At 47.1% G+C, this 22843-nt stretch overlaps 1 protein-coding gene across 1 annotated transcript; it reads right to left on the minus strand.

Annotated features, from left to right (window-relative positions):
* Positions 1 to 20203, minus strand: disp3 (dispatched RND transporter family member 3). The gene is made up of 20 exons (XM_076990191.1): positions 19122 to 20203; positions 17591 to 17810; positions 16242 to 16378; positions 15440 to 15574; positions 13723 to 13883; positions 13094 to 13233; positions 12882 to 12973; positions 12287 to 12451; positions 9884 to 10045; positions 9286 to 9420; positions 8923 to 9059; positions 7873 to 8042; positions 7528 to 7658; positions 6467 to 6642; positions 5595 to 5721; positions 5053 to 5198; positions 4771 to 4930; positions 4438 to 4551; positions 3369 to 3544; positions 1 to 2704 (listed from the first exon to the last, which is right to left on the minus strand). The coding sequence occupies exons 1-20, from the start codon at positions 20161 to 20163 to the stop codon at positions 2348 to 2350; spliced, it is 4083 nt and encodes a 1360-aa protein (XP_076846306.1). The 5' UTR covers positions 20164 to 20203; the 3' UTR covers positions 1 to 2347.
* Between the last annotated feature and the right edge of the window lie 2640 nt (positions 20204 to 22843).

Below are 22843 nucleotides of genomic sequence, written 5' to 3' on the forward strand. Positions count from 1 at the left end.
TTTGTTGTTATATTAGACTAAACCTTAGACCTTCAACTAAATCTGGCTCCAACTTCAATTGAAAATCGAAAAAAATTGAGCATCAGATTCTTCAGTAATGTACAAAAGTATTTTATTACATAGAAAACATGAGGTTTCGCACATACTTTGTATTTATATGTCTCCATAGATTTTGAATCTGGAATCGGGTGGTACATATTGGTTGTAAGTGCATAGTTATTGTTAGCTTATGGGAAATGCCATACAGTACTGCAAAATCCTCTTCTCAATTACTTTTTTTGCATGGTTTTCCTTGTTTATTAATTGTGCATCATTTAACTGATTTATGAAAGTTTTTTTGTGACGAGAACAAATTACCCAACGTCCCACGTGCTACTCCATTACCTCCTACATGTTCACTGCATTCACAGTACAGTAAGTAGTATTTTTATGAACATTTTGCCAGAAAGATTTCCTTGTCAAAAAGATGTGTTTACTATGTGGTAAAAAAAGAAAACATTTGCTAAAAATGATCGTTAACCATTGGTACAAGCCTGCATTTGGACACTAGCTAAGGCTGTCCAGGATTAAATCGCTTCATTGGAGCAAAGTCATGTTGGTGCATCCAAGACTTCTCATTGGTGTATCCATTATAAATGACCTCCCTGTTGCATTATTAATAGCTAACTGCAGTTTCAAGCATTAAATATTAAATGGAATTGATTGAAAAGTCCAAATAAAGTCAAGAAGGCGCTTTACGTAATGTGGAGATGATGAGAAATAACTTGAAGCCGAGACTCGACACTGCTGGCCACCACCGTGATGATGGATCTCCTCCCTCTGAATGATGCAGGAAGCGTGTAGGACTCTTGTGTTTGAAGGAGCACTCACTGCTGAATTTTTTTTTAATGATGCTAGGGTTTTAGATGTTGGGAAATTTCTTTTTTTTCCACATTTTATGGATGAGACCCAATGTTTATTTAAAATTGTATCAATAACAACCACTTTGTTAAAAAAGAGGGAAGAAAAAAAAGAGAGACTTCTGCTGAACAGATCAAGACTCATCAGAAGAGCATCAGGACCTCTGTGGTGGCAAACGCAAGCATCTCCGCTCGAGTTCCAGAGGAGATGGAGACTCCATCACACAGGTGGTGTGGCTCAACACTGAAACAGCATCTCTGAACCAGTCCTAGTCCAAGAAAAGGGTCCCGTTGTTGGAGAGATGCCTACTGCTTGTGGACGTCTGTTTACGAGACATAAATTACAACACGGAGAAAGACTGCAACTACACTCCCGCAAAGTGGAAGGTGTTTTCTGGGTGAGAGCCAGAACGCTTCATAAATACAGCAGATAAATGGGTTTCAAAATGAGCGATTCAACAGAAACACTTTCTCTTTTAAAGTTTGATGGCTAGCCTAAAGTACAGTTTTACAGCAATTTAAAAACCATCACCACAACCTATGTTTACCACAGTTTCACAAAACAAGTCCTTCTATGAAATACATCTGTAGTCTCTACCGTGTTATTCACAGGAGACTTTTAAAAAGATAACCTTTTGAAGAAAAAATAGTCACTTGCCTCTGCAGATCTGTTGAGGATTGATCTTCCAATATCATTAGTTTACAAGTACATAATCACTGCTGTCAAAGCTGTACAAACCACCCTCGACTACGTACTATAGCGCAGGGAGAGTTCCTCGACCCTCATCAACAAAGACAAGACTATTTAGCAGGACTATTTCTGCAGTGTTCTTACCCAGTGCTCCTTGTCTCAGGACCTCAAAGGTTCATCGCTGTCAGTGCTGACATTCGAGTGGCATTTTAATATTGTTTTAAAAGGACAGAGGTGCGGAGAGGGAGAGTACTCCACATTTCTCTCTCTCTCTCTCTCTCTCTCTCTCTCCACTGTCTTGATTTTCCCTTGCTTCAATTTGAATTATTTATTAAATTGTATTAATTCCAGGTGAGTCCTTTTTATAGAATCAGACCACCCCCCCCCCACACCCACCCTTCCAAACTGATCTTCAGAAGAGAACCACAGGACAGACAACGTTTGGGCAGCTAGTGTATGATTGGATTATGTACCTTAAAACAAACAAACAAACAAAAACAGCCGCTTCAACATCAGAGCAGACCTCGCTCTTAGCCAGTGTCTGATAGATCCCAGCGTCGTGTGTTAATGTTACACTTTACTGTCATCATCAGTGGTGCTCCACTAGGATCTAGGATCTCTTTGGTCCCTGTAAATCTCATCAAAATATACAGTAGATCTTCACAATTTACATACAAAATGCATACAGTGGAATAACTTCAGGTTTTTCAGTTTTCATGATCTGACTCCCCATCTGTTGATAGGCTGATCTTCAAGCTTACGCAATGAAAGTGTTCCAGGATCCAGGGATCAAATGTGATCCAGTCCACCAGAGGAGAGCCACAGAGACTCCCACTCCAAGCACCAGCAGGCTGGCTTTGAGCACGGCTCTCGGGGGCCGGCCGAAGTCAGCAGGCCCCATTGTGGCTAACAGGGCTGTTGTCATAACCAGGGTGAACAGTATAGATACGGCAGTGTTAATAGCCACGATCTGGCCAAACTTCGAAAAAGGTACAATCACGCAGAAAAAGAGCGGTACTGTGGAGATCGCCGTAGTAACTGCACTCGATACTATGGCAACACCCACGTGAGCCACCGATTCCAGTGCCCTTTGTTGACGTTTGCTCGATGGATCCTGTGGGACACAGAAACGTACAAAAGCCTCAGTGATAATAATAGTTGTTTCTCTCTGCTGATTGTGTCTGCTGATTAGTTCTCCAGATTATTTTACTCTCTGCTGTGATTTCATGATTGGTCATTGTTGCCGTTTAGCAGTTTTATTTGTGTTTGTTTACTAGCAGTTTTGCTGTTGCTTCGGTTGTTGTTACATTGTTCCCTGTTAAAGTGTGGCTCTCGCCAAGGGAGCCGAATGAATTATGTTCAGATGTTCAGTGTATCCAGACCCTAATAACTTTCTCGGAACGCCAGCGTTTCTTCGAAGACTGAATCCTTGTCTCCGTTTTATCGAGCTTCTTGTAAAGAAAATGGAAGCAAAATGAGTTCTCCCACCACAAAGTGAGTCATCATGGTGCAGAATGAGTTTTGCACTACAGGTCATTGGTCTGTTAAAATCATCCCCTTCCTCTTGTTCTAGCTGCGTGATAAGTATCCTGCTTCTACCCAGAGCACCGTGACTAGTTCTGAGCCTTAAGATGATACAGCATCCTCTTTAAGTGCGTCTGGCATCTTTTCACAGCGATAGTGTTGCTTCTCCAAATACCAGTCGATACAAGAATATAAGGCAATATAAGAAGAAGAAGAAGCTAAAATGGTAATGACGGCTCGGTTGGAGCTCCTACCATCTCTTGATTGGCCGCACGTGTAGTCGTCACATCTCCAGCGAGAAGATAACCCTCCACCAGATGTAGGCAGTAGTCCACAGAAGACCCCACCAGTATGGAGAGAGAGATGGCTTCCACTACACCCATTTCCCAGCCTAACCAGTACATAACTGCCACGACCAGGCCGACCACACCTGGACACATGTGGGTTTCACACACAAACCACTGCACTCTGTGCTGTAACACACAATCTCCTCCGTTTACAACACAACGACACAGAACAATCACGAGTCTTTCAACATTTCAAGGTGTCTTAATATTTAAAGTTGCATTAGCTGGGGAAGACACCGGTGTTTCCATGGGTCTTGTCTCAACTCCCTCGCTGTGATGCTTATTACTGGTGATTGCATTCAGACTGTACTGCCTCATTCTTAAACTAATCTCTTTTCGATTTGACTTTCGGCCAGTTGAACCGGCTGATTGAAAGGATCATTGTGCTTTGAATGTCTCGGGCATTCATTAATTTCATGTAATCGGTAGTAGATTATATTTTCCAGTGTGTATTGCTGTTTGCTTTGGTGTATTGCATTAACATATAAATGAGTTTGAAATAAACGAAGGTTTCAAGGGTAAGTGTTTTCCGTCGTCACTGTGTTTAGTCTATCATTCACATGGGCCCAACAGAACTGTCCCTACAGGAGATGATAAAAGACCCTATAAAGACTTTATTTCAAGGGTGTTTAATTGAATTTAGACAGCCATCCAACGTAATCGACTTTGGCCAAATAAATATAAATATATACCCAGTTTGGATATAGTCAGGACCTTTTGTTCTTTTCTAGTTCCTGCACACTGTAATTGTGCAATTGTTAGAGCAGCCGGCATCTTCTAAAGTATCTTCTGGAGTAAGTAGTATCTCCTAAAATTCTTCAAAGGGTAGTGATCCTAGAAAAGCCCAGGAGACTCTTTAGGACTAATGTTGCTCATAGTAACGAACAAGCAGTGTCCCGTTAAATAGGGGCCAGACGGTTACGGAGGCTTACACGCACATACGCAGAGGACTCTTAGGGATGGAGGTGGATCTTACCCAGAATGCTAAGCAGGATAGGCAGCAGCAGTAGTGGATGTGCGGTGAAGACGGCTACGGATGCTATACAGATGGCCAAGGACAGGAGCAGACTGTAGAGGGCGCTCTCCACGCCTAGAGTCAGGGGTTAAAGGCGTGCCATTGAAATGGAACATCCTTCTTAAGATTTTAACAACATGATGAAGTCCTGCTTTTCAGCACAATCACTCCAAATGTATCGTAGTAATGAAATAACAATAATTAATCTAAACTCATTCGTAACGTATGACATCCTTGAAACGTACTCACTCACTCACTCGACACACACACACACACACACACCCACACACACACCTATGATTTCCATAAAGATCTGTTTCCAGTGTTGGCAGGTCTGGAACCCCCGTCGCAGAGCTGAAGTTTGTGGAAGAGATGCTAATTGCTCCTGGAGGAAGCGCTCCCATTGGAGGAAATCCGAATGAGTCTGAAATGAAGACTTCCCTTTGTAGGTGGTCTGTGTGTTAAAGCGACAGAAACAGAAGAGACACCTTTTGCATTTTCCACACGACGGCCTTCAGCAAAAGTAACGATTGTTGTAACGTTGTTGTCATTGTCATTTTCCCCAGGTTCACTCACTGACTCAAAGGCCATGGATATCCAGTGGACTCTGCCACCCTGCATACCCACTGCACCGTGGGACAGCTGGCCGGGCAGGAGATTTGGCTCAGGAAGAGAGTGACACTCGGGATGGAGGAGAGGAAGAATAGAAGTGAGGCTGTTACCTGAGAGAGAGAGAGAGAGAGAGAGAGAAACAGAGAAATGAAGCTTGAGAAAAGGAGAGGAAGACATGATTGAGCCAATAAAAAGTGACCCCCAAATGATTTCTGTGTGTGTGTGTGTGTGTGTGTGTGTATGTGTGTGTGTGACTGTGTGTGTGTGTGTGTGTATGTGTGTGTGACTGTGTGTGTGTGTGTGTGTATGTGTGTGTGACTGTGTGTGTGACTGTGTGTGTGTGTGACTGTGTGTGTGTGTGTGTGTGTGTGTGTGTGTGGGTGTGTGTGTGTGTGTGTGTGTGTGTGTGTGACTGTGTGTGTGTGGGTGTGTGTGTGTGTGTGTGTGTGTGTGTGTGTGTGTGTGTGTGTGTGTGTGTATGTGTGTAGGTACGTCTGCCTTTTCACCTGAAGGCAAACACTGAGCTCCGCCTGGCTTGACGAGGTCCGTGTTGGTGCCGATGGCTTTGCAGAGCTGGCACAAGTGGCCGATCTCGTTGAAAAGATCAAAGTCTGGATCATAGACCACGCTCCCCTTTGTGGAGGGAGTGAAAGAAAATCAATCTAAACGCAACGAAGCTCGAATCAAGGCAAGTTGCACACATCTACTGCGCACCCGGTGACTGTGGGCACTTTTTCAGGATCTCGTTCGAGAATTAAAAGTACTGGAAACTGATACTGGCCCTTATATACCCCAGTAACTACTGTAGTACCCAAACCAGTAAGAGTGTGAGAGCACTGTAGGGATAGACGGTTGATTAGCTGGGCCTTGTGAAGACAGGGATTTTTGTGTGGTAAAGGCATCAGCACTCCACAGTTAGAGTTCATGTCCAGGTCAGAGAGAGCGTCCATACACATGGGTGTGAAATGACAGTGATTTAGTCCCATTCTGAATTCTGAACTATGAGAGTGTATTGAAGAATACATTGAAAAAAATGTATGCATTAAAAATACAACAAATGTGCTTGGTTTGAAAGTTTACAAATTCAGCACACAGTATTCTACGGACAAAACCCGTGACTGGAGATATCAGCTTGTTAAATGGGTCCAGTCTCCAGTGGACCTCCAGCCTCAGAAGTAAATGAGGCATGCTATTGTAATTTATTGCAAAATACATGCAAATTCAAAATGTTTGCATGAAATTAAGGACACTGCAAGAAATTAGGACACTGACAAAGCAAACGTAAGACATTACGGTAATGCATAACCCTACGTTTGCATATATATGAACGTGCTATAGAATAGCAGGGTGGAAATGTGACTGTGTTCCTGGGTCATACCAGATCTCCTATTACGTGGTTGTCTGCGTGCTGAGTGCGATTCACTCCCAGTATCCCAAACACCACGAACACCATGGCGCCTGTGTCCACAAGGGGGCGCACTGCAGGCTTCCCACATCCACCTCCAGTGCAGGGGTTAAAGCCAGACGTAATGGAACTCTTGACCTCGCTGGGGGCTGAAGAGACAAAGGGTGGTTTCAGGCGTGACTGAGAAACACATGCAGCACCTGTGGATACCAAGCCTCCCAGATTAACACGCAAAAAAATGACTCAGCAGTTTTAAGATGCTTGATTTAAAAATTTAGATTACATTTGACTAGATTTCACTAGGTTAAACTCTCGTGGTCATTTGATTCCTCTCAAATCACAATGCTACACAATACTGCTTCATGTCGGTAGTGAGCTCAGTCCAGATGAAGACTTGGTGTGGGGCGGCAGAAATGACGTTTGCTTTCGGGCAGTCGAACCAAGAACAGAGACCGACCAATAAAATGAAATGTGCTTCACCTGTCAACGTATCACGTCCACAGAGAGATTCCCCTAACAGAGACGTGTGTGGATACACCAATGCACAGTAACTGGGCTTTAGGGCTGTTGGCGAAAACTGTTTGGACTGTGTGACACTCCCAAAATAGCATACAAAAACACACACACTCCCATGGAACGAGTGCTGAACAGATTATAGCTTCAGGATTACAGATTACAGTCCCAGTGGGTGATGAGCTGGAAGAAGCTTGTATTCCAGTATTAATCCAGACAGAAAGGGAAACAATCTATGCTGATGAATGAGCGTTTTTAGCAACATATGGTTATTACGCCGCAAATGCTTCCTGGCGGTGTGCGGTGAACCAGCGGACAGCAGGAGGGCTGGTCCGCTCGGCCCGTGCGCTGGAGGCACTGACGGGCCACCGGATGCTCCCCGTCAGACAGCTCACGACGCCAGAGACACACGGACCCATGAATAAAACATCAGCATCAATAAACGCCGGCTGTTGGAATGCATTTGCATGTGTGTGTGTGTGTGTGTGTGTGTGTGTGTGTGTGTGTAGGAGTGAGTCTACCTGCAGAGAGAGGGACGTAGAAGCGGCCCTGTGCGGGTCCGTCCGGCCCAGAGTTGATCATGCAGCCCGGAGGCCCTTCACACACGCGGCTAGGGTACGGGCTGAGTGTGTGCTGGGCAAAGTAGAGCTTCCTGGGGGGGATACAGAGAGAGGGGGTATCATAACTATTGATGTATTTACATTCAAATCTGTGGTTCTTGTTTCAAAGGTCACTTTTTAAGTTTGTGTAATTACTTGTAAGACGAGTGTTATATTATAAGTACGAGTGTAAGTATTATAAAGTATTGCACAGGTCTTTGACACCCAACTCTATATCTTATATCTCTCCCCATTCTTTCCCCTCACCTGCTGTTTTTCTGCTCACTCAACGCCACAAAGAAGCTGAACTCTGACCTCCAGCCATGGTGGGGGTCACATGACCCGGAGGTCAGCATCCATCGCGGGCGGGGGTGATAGGCGTGGGACACGCATACTGTAAACTGAGCGCTGAAGTTGCCATGGCGACTGCCATAAGCCTATTATCATGACAGCAAAACAATCATACACTTATAACTCAGATTGAACAGTGCCATGAGGGCAATTGGAATCCACAGAGGTGCCATTAAAAAAAACCGAGGCCCTATTCTTGGACGGAGATTGACTGTTTAAGAGATAATGGCTTGACTGAAGTGTTTATTCTTTCTCCCACAGGTATAAGTAATGAGGTTTATGGATTTTTCCAAAGCTACACGGGCATTCGGCTCCGATACCAGAGCATTTTGCTCGCGCTATCAGAGATGGAACGAGTGCCCTCTTATTGACCTACGTGACAATCTGATTACAACTGTAATTGATAATGTTATGCAAAGGATTGTGGAACTTTTCGATATTCCACTGTTGTTGCACTGTAATTTTTTCACATGCGTGTAGATGTTTGTTCTTGCTAGCGAAGGGTGCAGTTTGAACAAACCGTCCTCTCAGTGTTCTGTTCATGCAGAGCATTAAAACAAAATCAAACAATCAGGCTCTTCATAAGAAGTCTAATTATGCCTTTGCGGAGGAACTGTAATGGTTTAATTAAAGCTTTTATTTTGGATTATACGTTGAAATCCTTTGCCTTTCTGTCAACCAGGGGAATAATTACGTTTTCAGGAAGAACAGTCATTGTTTTTCAGTGTGTCTAGTGCTGAAATTCATTGATGGAGGTCTTCATATGAAAAGTGTCTGTATGGACACGCACCGAGCATAATTATGATCCTGTAATTTTCATTATTTTCTAAACAAAATGTTATTTTTTCATCCAAAAACAAAGTGAAAATATTTTATTGTAAAGGTGTATAATCGCATTATTACCCCAGTAATACACAGTAATGAAGTGTTTTGTGTGTGTGTGTGTGTGTGTGTGTGTGGAGGGACCTGAAAGTGTGCCACATTCCCATGCCCTGAGGTAAGTGTGGTCCAGGGAGATGGCATGTTGGCGCTGAGAGAGTAGCGGTAGACGATGATGGTGGTATCCACCTCCAGCTTAGACACGTAGACTGTGAGGAGACCATCTGTAGAGACACACCAAACCTGATCAACCTTCACACGGCTAATCCGAAACGACACATACAGCTGGGGCAACACATTTTTGACTAATTACAATATTTCACCTTAGTTATGCTCCTGTAACACTCACCCCCACTTTTTTTCCGAATATCAAACAAAGAGCTGTAGTCTAAAATAATAAAATTATACACGCAGTCTTTGCTAACACCCAGCAGGAAGGAGCACACGTACCCGTCTGCGTGGCGTTGCTGGCGTCTGGTTGTCCGCGGGCTCCTTCAGCCGGGCCCGGGGCCCCGTGCCTCCAGGCCACAGAGCTGGCGGCGTGGACCACGCTCTGTAGGCTACGGGGCCGCTCCATGAACACTCCTGCGGGACACCACAGGGAGCGATCAGAGCGGGACACCAGACCCTGCGGGAACCACCAGCGGAACAGAGCGGTCACGGATTCTCGGGTGAGTATTAGCTCCGCCCACTGGCCTTTATTTCTTAATGGAATCCGTCATCGGCTCCCTGGTCCTCATGGATAATTCAGAGTTGCACAGCATGATTTTGGTGCCCTTTCAAGTACACATGCTCCACTCGCAATCTGACGAGCTAATGAGGTCCCGCAAGTGTCTGCTGAAACGAAAGCTTCTTCGGGCGGGGGACAAGGGACGAGGAGGATCTGGATGGACGGGTGGAACCATACGGGTCAGGGGGAAGTGCGGAACCGGAATGGGTGGATGCACACGGGTCTTTAAACGGCGCCCTCGAGGGCCTCGCACGTTTGACTGGCCTCTGTGCGCACCGGTTGAGCAGCTTCGGGGACCCGGGCGGCCCCCACGCTCACCTGAACACATGTGGCACGAGATGCCCTGAGCGCTCAGGTTGCTGCGAAGATCCAGCAGGCGTTGGAGGTTGGTGTCTCGGCGGAAGAGAACCGGGGCGTGACTGGCTGGTCTCAGCAGGCTGCAGCAACACGCCGAGGCCAACAACACCAACACAAACAGAACTGAGGGAGAGAGAGAGGGAGAGAGATGGGCAGAGAGACAGACAGAGAGAACAGGGCAGACTCCTAAAATACCCAGTGAGAAGTAGTTTCGTCTTCAGCTACAGATTTGGCTCCGGGGAGAGTTGCTATCCTAATCGAGGGCACCAGGCTTTAATTCTCAGATTATCCTGCAGGCCTGATTCACCGGATGAGGTGTTTCGTTATGGCTGGAATGAAACCGTACGCGAGGGGGGCTCTCCAGGAGCGGGCAACAGCACTCCGGCTCTACGGAGAGACACTTGCATGTTAATGACACAGTAGTGACGCATGGTGACGAGCAGCGTGTACTGTTCACGGCCACGCAGGGAAACGCACGTGACGGAAAAGCAAACGTGATCCAAATCAGCACAAGTCACGGAAAAAAAAAACGCTCAGTTTAGTTTATTACATTCAAATCCAGTTTTCGCACTGACACAGACGACAGCCTGAACGTGCGGGGCTGCTCGAGGTTTCTGCTGCGAGTTTTCTCACGACATTGACTGATGATGGAGTAAAAGCCATAATGGATAAACACTGTATAAACACGGTATGAACACCGCTGGCTAGACTGATTATGGCATCCATTCATTCTCCGGTGGTGCAGCAGAGCAGAAGTTCAAACAGGATACAAAACGAGAAGAGAAAGGAAGCCCGTGAGATGGACAAAGAAGCTAACTGGTAACCAGGCAACCCTGCAGGGCTGGCGAGCGGCGGAGACGGAGTCCAAGCGGCACAACGTGGCCTCCTGCTTAGGCTGCCCTGAAGCGCTGAGGTCGGAGACCCGCAGGATCACGCAGGGAAGCAACAACACGAAACAGGTGTGCGCAACGAGCTAAAGTGGGTGATGAGGGTTGGAGGAGTTAGTGGAGAGTGTTTATGATTGGAGACTGTGTAATTGGGGAGCGTGATTGGTGGGTGAAGATTGGTGATTAGTGACTGCAGGTGTGAAGAGTTGGCTGAGGGCCGACCGGGGAACGACGGCTATCTTCTAAATGCTTAGCTGTGCAAATACCAACAGTCCAGAGAACGAAAATAACAGAAAATAACTTCACAGAGGAGCTAGCTAGGGGATGATTGGGCCAAAAGTCAGCCACACCACACCCTTCTTCTTCGTACTCAGCCTGACGAGCATCGAGAACTACATGTTATGTTCTATAGGATCAATCCCGCATAAAACTGGGACTATTGACATAATGGCAAAGCAGAAGTAATACATCTTTTGTCCTTAAATCTGTGTAAATGGCCTGGTTGTATTATTCCGTAAAAATCGATGTTTTGTGAGTTTATGAGAAGCAGAGGGGAGGGCAATGCTGGGAAAATCGAATACAACTCGAGTGGTAAACCTTAGCAAGAAATCAAGTACAACTCGAGTGTCAAACCTTAGGAAATCAAGTGCTACTCGAGTGGCAAACTTAAGCAAATCGAGTACTACTTGAGTGGCAAACCTCAGCAAGAAATTGAGTACAACTTGAGTGGCAAACCTTACCAAGAAATAGAGTACAACTCGAGTGGCAAACTTGAGCAAATAGACTACTACTTGAGTGGCAAACCTCAGCAAGAAATTGAGTACAAATCGAGTGGCAAACCTTAGCAAGAAATCGAGTACAATTCGAGTGGCAAACTTTATCAAATTGAGTACAACTCGAGTGGCAAACTTAAAAAACTCAAGTACAACTCGAGTGGCACACTTTAGCAAATCGAGAACTACTTGAGTAGCAAACCTCAGCAAGAAATTTAATACAACTCGAGTGGCAAACCTCAGTAAGAAATCGAGTACAACTTGAGTGGCAAACCTCAGCAAGATATCGAGGACAACTCGAGTGGCAGACCTTAGCAAGGCATGTGAGTGCAACAGTTTTGGAGTGCATGTAAGAACATTGAAGAGCTGTTTCTAATTGGACCGTCACAGTGTCCACATGCTGTGAATGAGGAGAAGTTAATGTTACTATATCCAGAGGAATTCCACTGCAACACCCCACTCTTCCCTCTTATTTAATTCATTAGAAACATCCATAATGTAACAATCCATAATGTAAGAATCCATAATATAAATGATTTCCATAGTATAAATTATCATGCTTTGACAGGTTACTTGGCCCACAGGAGTATAAAGGGTGGTAAAACATTGAAATATCACCCTTGGGCTCTATTTCTTCACGTTAATCAGTAGGTCTTCCTAGATGTGATCATCAGAAATCTTTATGTTTGCGTTTCATGTCTCACCTACGATGGTCCTCCGTCTCTCCACCACAGGTTCTGCCACCCAGCGGGTCAGTGCACTCTGGAGCTTGGCACTGACCACCCCTACGCCCACTTCTGTGGACTCAGCTGGGGGCGGTTCCACCGAGACAGACAGAAGAGCTGCATCAACCTCTGAATCGTGGAGACCTGGACCATACCAAGAATCCATGGGGGTTGGGGGGAGGGGGGTTTTGGGGGGTCACATAGAATTATTTTATTCTATTATGTTCAGTAGATGTACAGTGAGTCCAAGAAGTATTTGATCCCTTGCTGATTTTCTTCATTGGCCCACTAATAAAGGCATGATCATTCTATACTTTTAATGGTAGATGTATTCTTACATGGAGAGACAGAATATTAAAAAGAAAATCCAGAAAATAAATCTAAGGAATATATATTAATTGATTTGTATTTAGTGCATACTGATACAAATGTATACCCGAGAGATTTTGTCAAAATCTAAAATAAATGTTACTGTTTAGTGAAGAATGGATGTGGTAATGTAGTAAATATCGTCTTAAATTAGTGCAAAAAGGATTTTCATGAACCTCCTGGCCTTTATCAACAGCCAACATACCTGGTTCCATCTCTACAGTCAAAAGTGCGACGTCATCATCGGTGTCAGAGAGAGGGCTGAGACTGACAGACAGCTTCGTCAGGGTACTCCACCTGCGCCGTGGAGACCGAGGAGCAACCATCAGAAACCACAGCACGTAACAGGTAACAGCTACACATTTTTTTTGTCATGAAACAAAAAATAAAAGAGAAGAGAATCTTTGAGTACTCTACCATTTTGGACAGGCATTAGCATGGGCAGCTTGGTACTGATTCCATATACAGAGGGCAGCAGGCATTAGAATGGACACCCAAAGCCAGCAGCAGCTCACGATGAGGGACATGAAAAGGCCGAAGTCATGAACCGCTGGAATCTAACAATGCAGACATAGAGATGTGTGCCTGGTGTCCAGAGGTCAAAGACAGATTGCATTATGCAGTTCTTTAACATATTTTATTATTCATACCAAATCAGCTTTTAGGTTCCCAATATCCTCATTATGTAGTTACTGAATAAACATGAGCTGGTGACACTAGGGAGAAGCCATGAGTGTGTACACTGCCACAGATACCGAGAGGGATTCTGTCAGTTTGACTTAGACGTTGTTACGGCTTATTTCATCATTCATGTCCTGTGTTTTATGGACCCATCTTTCATTCTTCTACGTTTGGCTTTTTGGTTTATATTACGCTGATCACACGTTCATCCTTAAATATGCACGAATGAAATCTGCGTAGCAAAGTAACAAAGCTAATCTTCCAGCGATTTCACCCGTGGGTCACGTGGGAGCAGGGGGTCAGGGGGTCAGGGGTTAGGAGGGGTCATGGGGGGGTGGATGGAGCAAGCGCCTCTGTTTGTGTACCTGCGAGAAGGCGTTGGCGGCGTAGGCGGCCGCCGTGGTGAAGGACGTGAAGAACGTGGCCCGGCCTGCCGTCTTCAGCGTGTGGATCACGCGCTGCTCGGCGCTCGGCACGTGAGCCGCCTGTCTGAACATGCTGATGAACACGAACACGTCGTCCACACCTACAGGGAGGGAGAGAGACAGAGAGAGAGAGAGGAAGACATGATATTTTGTTGATGAAAAAAGCCCCATATATAGAATCAGGTGAGGTTTAATAACTCATAGGCCATATTGATGTCGATCCAGCAATGCTCCTGCATGCCTACTGCTAGGTGCAGGATCGTCCCAGGGGCTCCTGGGCACAGAGCACATCAATCTCAGTCGAGAACAGTGCGATCCTTAGAACAGTAAACATATTGCTCTGCATTCTCGTACTCACTGTTTGATTTGAAGGCCAAATCGTGAAGAATGATACCACACAATGAAAGTATCTGACAGCTTAGACAGAACTCTACAGGACCTTCCAGAACTCTACAGGACCTTCCAGAGCTTTACAGGACCTTCCAGAGCTCTACAGGACCTTCCAGAACTCTACAAGACCTTCCAGAACTCTACAGGACCTTCCAGAACTCTACAGGACCTTCCAGAGCTTTACAGGACCTTCCAGAACTCTACAGGACCTTCCAGAACTCTACAGGACCTTCCAGAGCTTTACAGGACCTTCTTGTTTCTCCACAGTCACACCACAGAGTCACACCACAGAGTCACACTACAGAGTCACACCACAGAGTCACACTACAGTCAGACTACAGTCACTTCACAGAGTCACTCCACAGTCACTCCACACTCATTACACCACCACTCCAGTCACTCCAAGAGGTGACAAGAAACCTTCTCTGTGCTCTGAGCAGACCAGGGCAGAAGGCTTGTGTGATCCAGGAGGTTTTCTATTTGTGGTTAATGCAGTAATGCAGCTCTGTCCCAAGGGACCCCCAAAGCACAGATGTCCTGAACACAGGAGGCCCAGTAGGTGCACGACTTTGTGATTGTTCGCCCTGAGACGGGCCAGTGGCGTCAGCCCACAGAGGACCAAGAGAACAGGGTGCTAGACAAAGGGACTAAGACAGCAGGGAGGACAAGGGGTCTCTCAAAGCGGCCTGAAGGAGGTGGTCATCTCCTACGACGAGGAGCGAGTGCTTCCCGGGGAAATGAGAGGAACAGATGCACGGTCTGTCACTTCAGCGTGAGAAAAACAATGCCATAGGTGTGACCTCCACACGGCCAGAAATGACCGCCAAGGTAGTCCACACCTGGGGGCAGGCACGGTCACGGTTAACCAATGACATCAACTGGCAAGCCAAGACATTTGACGTACCTTGTTTATTGTTTAGCATCTTTGCAGTGGGGACATTGTGTTTTTCCCAAAGGGGGCTGGTGGTGGTTTAGCTGGCTGGCAGGATCAGTGTAAATCAGTGGTGGTCATCTTTCAGCCAACCGCTGCCAACCTAATTTGCATTTTGGCAGGTATTGGAGGAGCTGCACTTATGGAGAATGACATTCCTCACATAAACAGCTACTCTCTCAGTAGAAAAAAACCTCTCTGGGAGCTGCCTACATACAACGTATGTAAATGAGCTGTCCCATATCACAAGCTTGCGGCTGATGGTGTAGTCCTGCCTTACTTTGGACTACAACACCCAGACACCTGACTCAGCCAGCGCAGTCAGTGAGAACTCACCAATGCCGATTATCACGAAGGCTGCCACGCCGTTGAGAATGCCCAGATACTTCACGCCGAATACCACGTGATACAGGAACAGGGCCATCAGACAGCTCAGGCCAATACTCGCCAAGCCAAAGAACGTCAGAAACACTATATGGGATTAAAAAAAGAAATCACGCCTATACATTGCTGCTCCTATATTAGGTGGCTATAAACATCTCACACGCTAGACAACATGCCAGATGACGTATTTGACAGGTTGGAGAAAATGTATAATATTATTTATAATGATAATAATAATAAACCTGACTAATGCGTTCTGTCATGTTTAAGCCCTGCAGGCCTGAAGAGGCGTGTGCTACATGCGGAGGTGAACCCGTGAGTGGTGCTCACACTACCACAGTGCCCCAGTGTGTGAGGCTGATATTGCATGAGCTGGCGCTAATACCATTTCACTGGGGCTAACATACAGAAACGCACACCTTGCAGATTGCATTCTAAATCACAGATTAAAGTTTGAAGTTATGGTGGAAAGTTAAACCTTTTGAAAGTGCCGAGGCCATGTTATGTAATGCATTAAAGGCTGGCTGATATTATTACAAACTATATATTTCACTTGTTTATGATGCGTGTAGTAGCCATAATTTAATGCCAAAAGAATAATGGCCTAGCTTATACAAAGTTTTAGTGATGATATAGGAATCCATAGAGATCAAAAGAAAAGAAAAAAATCGAAGAAACGGAATATTTTCATCAAACAGTGTGCAGCGTAAAAAGGTGCAGGCGTTTGAGCATTGCGTGAGCGTTTGAGTCTTACGTGAGAAGGAGGTGAGGATGTAGACCAGGCCGGCGATACAGGCTCCGCTGACCAACGCTAGCAGCATGTCGCTGTGGAAGGTCCTCCTGACCTCATCATCGAAGAGCTCCGTACCTCCAAACAACACCTTCACCTTGCTGGGGAAGAGATGGAGAGTGGGAGGAGATGAAAAGGGGTCAGCGAGGGTGGGGAGCGAGGGTGGGGTTGTGTGGGGAAGGAGAGGGGGGTGGGGTTGTGTGGGGAAGGGGGGGGGGGTTGAGCTAAAAGGATGAAAGAGAAAGATAAGCACCCCACAAATGGACCATGAGGAAGAGGAGTGAGAAGGGTGATTGGGGGGGGGGGGGCATTACTGAGAGAGGGGCAGATAGAGGGGGTGCGCAATGAGGGATCAGCTCGGAGGAAATGACCTCGGAGCACATGGCACGGCTGACCGCAGACAAGAATACAAGGATTATCTTAATTACATCAGCGTGCGTGCAGAGCCCGACTTCAGCCAACCGTTTTGAGATCAGTACGACGGTACGGTTTTATTATCCGTCCGGTCCGTTACTCATCCCGAAGATAATGTGACAGTCAAAGCTAGCAGACTTCAGTTTGTGCCACTGAATCTTAGATCGCTTTTGAATAGTCAGAAAGTTGCTTGATAGCAAAAGGGCTGAAATGAGCGAGCATAAATCGTGTCTTTATATTGTGAACCTTGAAGCAAATGACATCTGACAGGAGCTGTCTAGATTTCATGACTGGCTTTATGATAGCCCTTTCAGATGTGTGGTAGTTTCTTAGTAGAAAGGCCTAATACCAAAAACTGAGTCGATGATTCTGTCAGATGCCCGTTTCCAGCGGTCGAGCAGTGGTTGCTGGTACCAGATGTACGTTTTACCCAATTTGCATCAATTCACAGCGGATCATTGAGAAGTAAGAGCTCTCTGAGTAAACTGACGTTTGGGCAGTGGTGGAGATTGATGGCAAACACACCTGGCTGCTTATCTTATGATCTTATGAGGGCTCTTCACGCATAGCTCAGGGAAGATTAACACTCTGGACACTGAGCTTTTAAGGACTGCTAATCCTGATCACATCCTAGATTATCATAACACTGGGAGATTTCAGGAGAAGTACAATCACTAATAAATTCATTCATAAAATCAGTACCCCAGTCCCATAACTGGAGAACCCCTTCAGCGCTCCAGGTTAATCATCCCATTAGTACTCTCGACTCGGGTCGTGATGGACGTGATGGGTATCTAATGAGCTGAATTGTGTCGATCGGAGACGCGCGGAACCGTCGCGTGGGCGCTTCTACACTTTCGTTAAAGCCTCATTTGCAGCCCGTTCGTTCTTCCTCCCACCTGGTGGACTGTTGGGCCAGGACGTCGGCATACTGGACCACGAAGTCCCGGAAGCGGCGCCTCTGCTCCAGGGGCCGGTCCTGCAGGGAGTAGAAGGTGGGGAGTGGTGCCCCGAAGTGGATCTCGCTGCGCAGGAGCGAGGAACGCAGGCTATCGGGGGTGAGCTTCTCATCCACGTACCAGTAGAACTGAGGGTGTGTGATGGCCAGACTCAGCGCACCTGCGGAGACAGGGATGAGCCTGAGAAGGATCCCCCATGGGGCGGGGCTTAAGCAAGCCCCTCCCCCCTCAAGGGGCGGAGCTTGAACAAGGTCCCCGGGGGGATGCCAGATCCGCTGGGATGCTGCAAGGCTCAGGGTGACTTACGTAATAGTTACATAATCAGTCAGGGACATCTGCAGACTAAAACGCTACGCTTATGTTGTGACTCTTTGAGGCCATTCATATCTATAAACGATACTGCAGAAGCTGTAAAAGTCTAGACTAGACACACTAACGCGATGTGACAGGATGAATAGGTATGATGAGTCTTCTAATGGCATGTTTTTTTAAAACATCTGCAAGCAACATCAAGTCAATTCAGAATGAATAGCAGATAGCCCTAATGAATATCTGCACGTGGATCTGAAGGATCTTCTGGCGCTCCTCTTCTCTGGTGTGCAGAGGTGGGAGTGTTGGGCTGAACGACAGACGCCGTGCGGCTCCGCACCTGCACCTCCGCACCTGCACCTCCTCAGGTACTCCACGCTCCCCACACGCTGCTGAAGAAAGAGTCTCCCAGCAAAACAGGGCCAAGTGCTTCAGGTTTTTTTTTTTTTTTACATTTGCATATTGTCTGAACACTTTAAAGCCCCTTTTTAAACATGCAGTAGGTAGGATTATGCTGATTTCGTAAGCAGTTATGTTTCTTGAAACATGACATCGCGTTTTCAGAAAACTCTAGTGTGAGCAGTTCCGATGCTTGACGGGGAGAAAAAATGTCAATTTTGACAAACCCTTACTGCCTTCAAACAAAATGTTACTTCACATGTCATTTTTTAAATTGTTTGTTACATTCAGTTTGCTGCACTGTCTACACTGCGTAGACGCTTGTCTGTATGAATGCTAAGCTGACCAATGAGACATGGCAGTAACTTAAATCATGGTGGAAACAGATGAAGACTACGGTGGAAGGCTGCTCACATGCGATCGTGGACTAGGAATGTAGGCTGCTTTTCACCAGGACAGAACAGAGGGCTTCATACAACACCGAAATCTATGCAGTTTTTTTTTACATTTGTTTTGTCCAGTAAAAACTCTTGTCAGAACTTCACTTACATTTGTGTGATGTTTTTAAGTCTTACAAAGGCTGCTTTAATTACAGCACCCTATAAAATGGTTTAATTAGAACCTTTATAGTCTCAGCAAGACCAAAATCCGCCTGGTGTGTCCGTCTCTGGAGTGACGACGACGAATCAATCGTTAGTCACTGTTGGAAAACACCAGCAGCTCGCACTCCGGGCTGGAACCACCTTGGTGCTGTTGGACTCACCGTGTACGTCGGCCAGGTCGGGGCCCATGCCGTCGAAGTAGACCCTCCCACCGCGCTCGCTGGGGAAGAGGTAGGAGAGGAGGGAGCTGGGCGGGGCGCAGTAGGAGGGCCCCAGAGGGAGGTCCCCCAGAACCTCCAGCGGCTTCCAGCAGAATTGCTCGAAGTGCGGGTGCTGCACGAGGAGGCGCTCCACGTGATGGATGGTGCGGAGGCGCTCCGGGGTGAAGATGTTGTCGTCGCCGTCGCCCTGGGCCACGAACACCAGCTCCATCCTCCAGAGGGCCTGCGTCTGCAGGTAGGAGTATCCCGCGAACCTTGCTGTCCGGGCCAAGCTCGAGCCCGACTCGCCCCGCGATCCCGTCCCGTCGGATTCCCGTTTGGCACGTCGTCTGGAACTCTCGTTCCCGGACCGTCCTCCGCTCGCCCGCTCCGCTTCGTCTTCGGCGCCGACGGCCTCCTCGGTCTTTCGTTCGTTTTTATCGTTCGTTCTGCCACCGTGCGTACGAGTCTCCTCAGGTTGGCCTTGTTCGTTTTCCGACACTCCTGGGAGTTTCGTCTCATTGGGCCCCTTAGGGGACTCTTTCCCTTGTCTGTTTAATTTCAGCAAAAGGAGGTCCCTCAGAGCATTGGAGTCCAAGTCGAACCCTTCCGCGTCCCTCCTGTGCCTGTCCCAGGCCCCTAGCTGGCTCTTCAGCGCCACGGTGAGGGCGTCGAAGCGCTCGGCCGAAGAATGACTCCTCACCTCGAAAGCGCTGTACGAGAGGTCGATGTCCAGGGGCTCACAGTAGAGGAACATGTAAGCGGAGAGGGCGAAGGGCAGCAGGAAGCCCGCCACCAGGACCGCCCCGCTCGCCCAGGGGCGTGTGTACACCCAAGCCACCGCCCACCACACCCCCACGCAGGGCTGCTCCCCTCCGCCCTCCCCCGACGCTCCTCCTCCTCCTCCTCCTCCTCTTTCCTTCCCGTCTTCCTCGCCTTGCTCCTCATATTCGCCAAAGTCCCACGGAGCCTGGAGCAACAAAGGTTCGTCCTCCGAGTCCATGGTCCACACCTCTTGCGCGGGAGGTGGGAGGGTGGGGGCGGGTGGGTGGGGTGGGGCCGGCTAAGTCGTTTTCCAGTGCGGACGGGTTAATGCGGCGATAAAGGAGGCTGATTTACGGGTGGGTTGCCAGAGAGCGTTGGGTCGCTCCCAAATGGCCAGTGTGGGGACACGGACCCCAGGCGTTAATCCTGTCTCCTGGCAGGCTGCGGGGCTGGAGGCCGCGGCCTGTGTGTCCTGCACAGGGAGGGCGGGAGGGGACACGCAAAAAAAGAGAGAGAACAGTGAGAAAGTGTGAACCGAGTCTCCAGGGGCAACAAGACGGCCCAGACTGTTAAGCCATCAGTTTAAGATGCCAAACACAGAGAGAAAGCAAGTGTGTGTGTATGGTGTGAGTGTGTGTGCATGAGAGAGAGAAAGAGAGAGAGATAAAGAGAGAGGGCGGTAATATATTCCTCTCACTTGTCTTCCTCTCTGTGTGCAGACCTCTGTCTCAGCAGGAGAGCTATGCAAGTAGCTTTCACACCATCAGTAGATGCGCCCGCCTGTGTGTGTGTGTGTGTGTGTGTGTGTGTGTGTGTGTGTGTGTGTGTGTGTGTGTACACATCAGAGAGAGAGGACCAAGAGCAGAGAGAAGACCACTGTGGACTAGCCCTTGTGGACGCACGATTGCCACTGAAAATTAAATGATCTGGCGCCACGCCGGACAAGAGCACGCCCCAAAACTTAGCGCCACTCCGTCCGCACCCTCGCCGGTAGTGGAGTGTGTGCTAACATCAAACAGAATCCCATTATCCTGTCAGCATGCACCCGCTGCCCGGCGGAAGACAGGCGTGCCAGCTTACGGGACCCAGCGAGACCTGGGAGTCGTTCTCCTTCAGTAGAGCGTGGCCCCGGGGAGCCCTAAACAAGAGGCAGAGCGTCCAGAGTGCTGGAGAGGTGGAGAAGTATAGCTCCATAAGCCCTGTATCTCTTTCCCACAGATAGCTTGCAGAATGCAGCCCTGAGATCAGTGGGAGTCCAGCAGGATCACTGCTTGATTTAGGAGTCGAAGAAGGTACAGCCGTGGACTACAGGGATGCTAATTGGCATTCTGGGACACATTTCCGAGCCCTGGGACAGTTTAGAAGTCGTTTTTTGACACATCTGAATAAACCGGAATTAGTCCGAATAAAATTAAGACTTGGACATTATCAAGGCTTTGTGCATTTAACTTGTTTCCACTGACAAAGGACAAATTAATTGCAAGGAAAGCGGAACATTAAGACCTGAGTTTGAGGTCACATAAAATAATCTTGTTTTACCTTGTTTCACTTAATAATGAAGTGACCACCCCACGTTTTACATCATTGCACTCACATGTCCTGTCTTCCGTTTTTGACAGCCTTGAACGTACACTGAAGGCTGACTGACCTCTTTCATGCCCTGCGGGTATTCTGCTGTTGCTGCCCGGGGCCAGACTGTGTGGGGACGGCCGCTTTTCCCCCGACGTGGGGGAGGCCATGTGCTGCCCTTCACAGCCGGGGTTAGGACACGATTGGTCGATCACTGCATTCTTTTATCCAATCAGCGAAGTTAAGGCTAATTCCAGAGTCATTATGACACATAGACATAGACAGATAGGATGTCTGAACCGGACGATCTCTGAATGTAAAGAAGGAATCTTCCACTGAATCTTCCAAAGCTTTCCAGCTTTATCGCATTGAAAAGAATACGGTCCTTAACAGTTTGTGATAATTATCCCCATAAGCTTTTCCCTTAAAAGCTGTGAAAACTGTAAACTGAAATTTCTCCACTAAATAAGTAATAAGGCACAGTATACTTAAACAAGGACATTTTGGAATGTGGTTTCACGGTGCCCAGGGTCTTAGGATGAAATACGGCATCAGAGCAAAATGAATTCAGTCTGTTGAGCTCTTCAGAGTGCTGTCTGGCTAAGGAATTCATTTGAGTCAAACCGAGAGGCTGGCGTGTGTCTCCAGGCAGGAGGAGCCTTACGATGCCAGGTTACTAGATGTGTGACTGTAACCTGATCAGTGCACTGGGAATCATTCAAAAAGACTCGGTGATGATCTCAGCATGTTAAATAGCATTCTGGCCATGTATTTGAGGCTATAGCAAAAATACTAAAATGCATTCCCCCACACACACACCCCCTTCTAAAAAAAACACCACTAAAACAATTTTCTCTCAAGTCGACTTTATGCCACATAGCTTTGCACGATTTGAGGAGAGGGCTCTCGGAGTGAAGGCAGTCTAAACATTACAAAAGACATTATCAAAAGCATCAATATTTCACTATTTCACAACTTCTTAGGATTATACCTGAGGAACTGGGGCACAGTTGGTGCAACTAGGTTTAATTGGAGAGCACACTATGAACTCATCATGCACTCACAAGTACACACTCAGACAAACACACACACACACACGCATGCCTGTTCGTAAAACGCTGATCCACTGCAGCAATGCTCAGAGATGCAGACTATATTACCCTACATCAATAGTCACTTCAACAGATGATGAGAACATTACGTTATAGGAGGCTGTCCTAGTTTTGACACTGAATCATTATTCTGATGAATCTGACATGGTCTGCCAAATGACACCAGTTGCATATTCTCCATCAGAGATGAGGGGGATCTATAGATCTCAGAGTTTGGAGGATCTATAGACTTCCAAT

This window comes from Brachyhypopomus gauderio, unplaced genomic scaffold, assembly GCF_052324685.1.
Source record: "Brachyhypopomus gauderio isolate BG-103 unplaced genomic scaffold, BGAUD_0.2 sc74, whole genome shotgun sequence".
Lineage (NCBI taxonomy): Eukaryota > Metazoa > Chordata > Actinopteri > Gymnotiformes > Hypopomidae > Brachyhypopomus > Brachyhypopomus gauderio.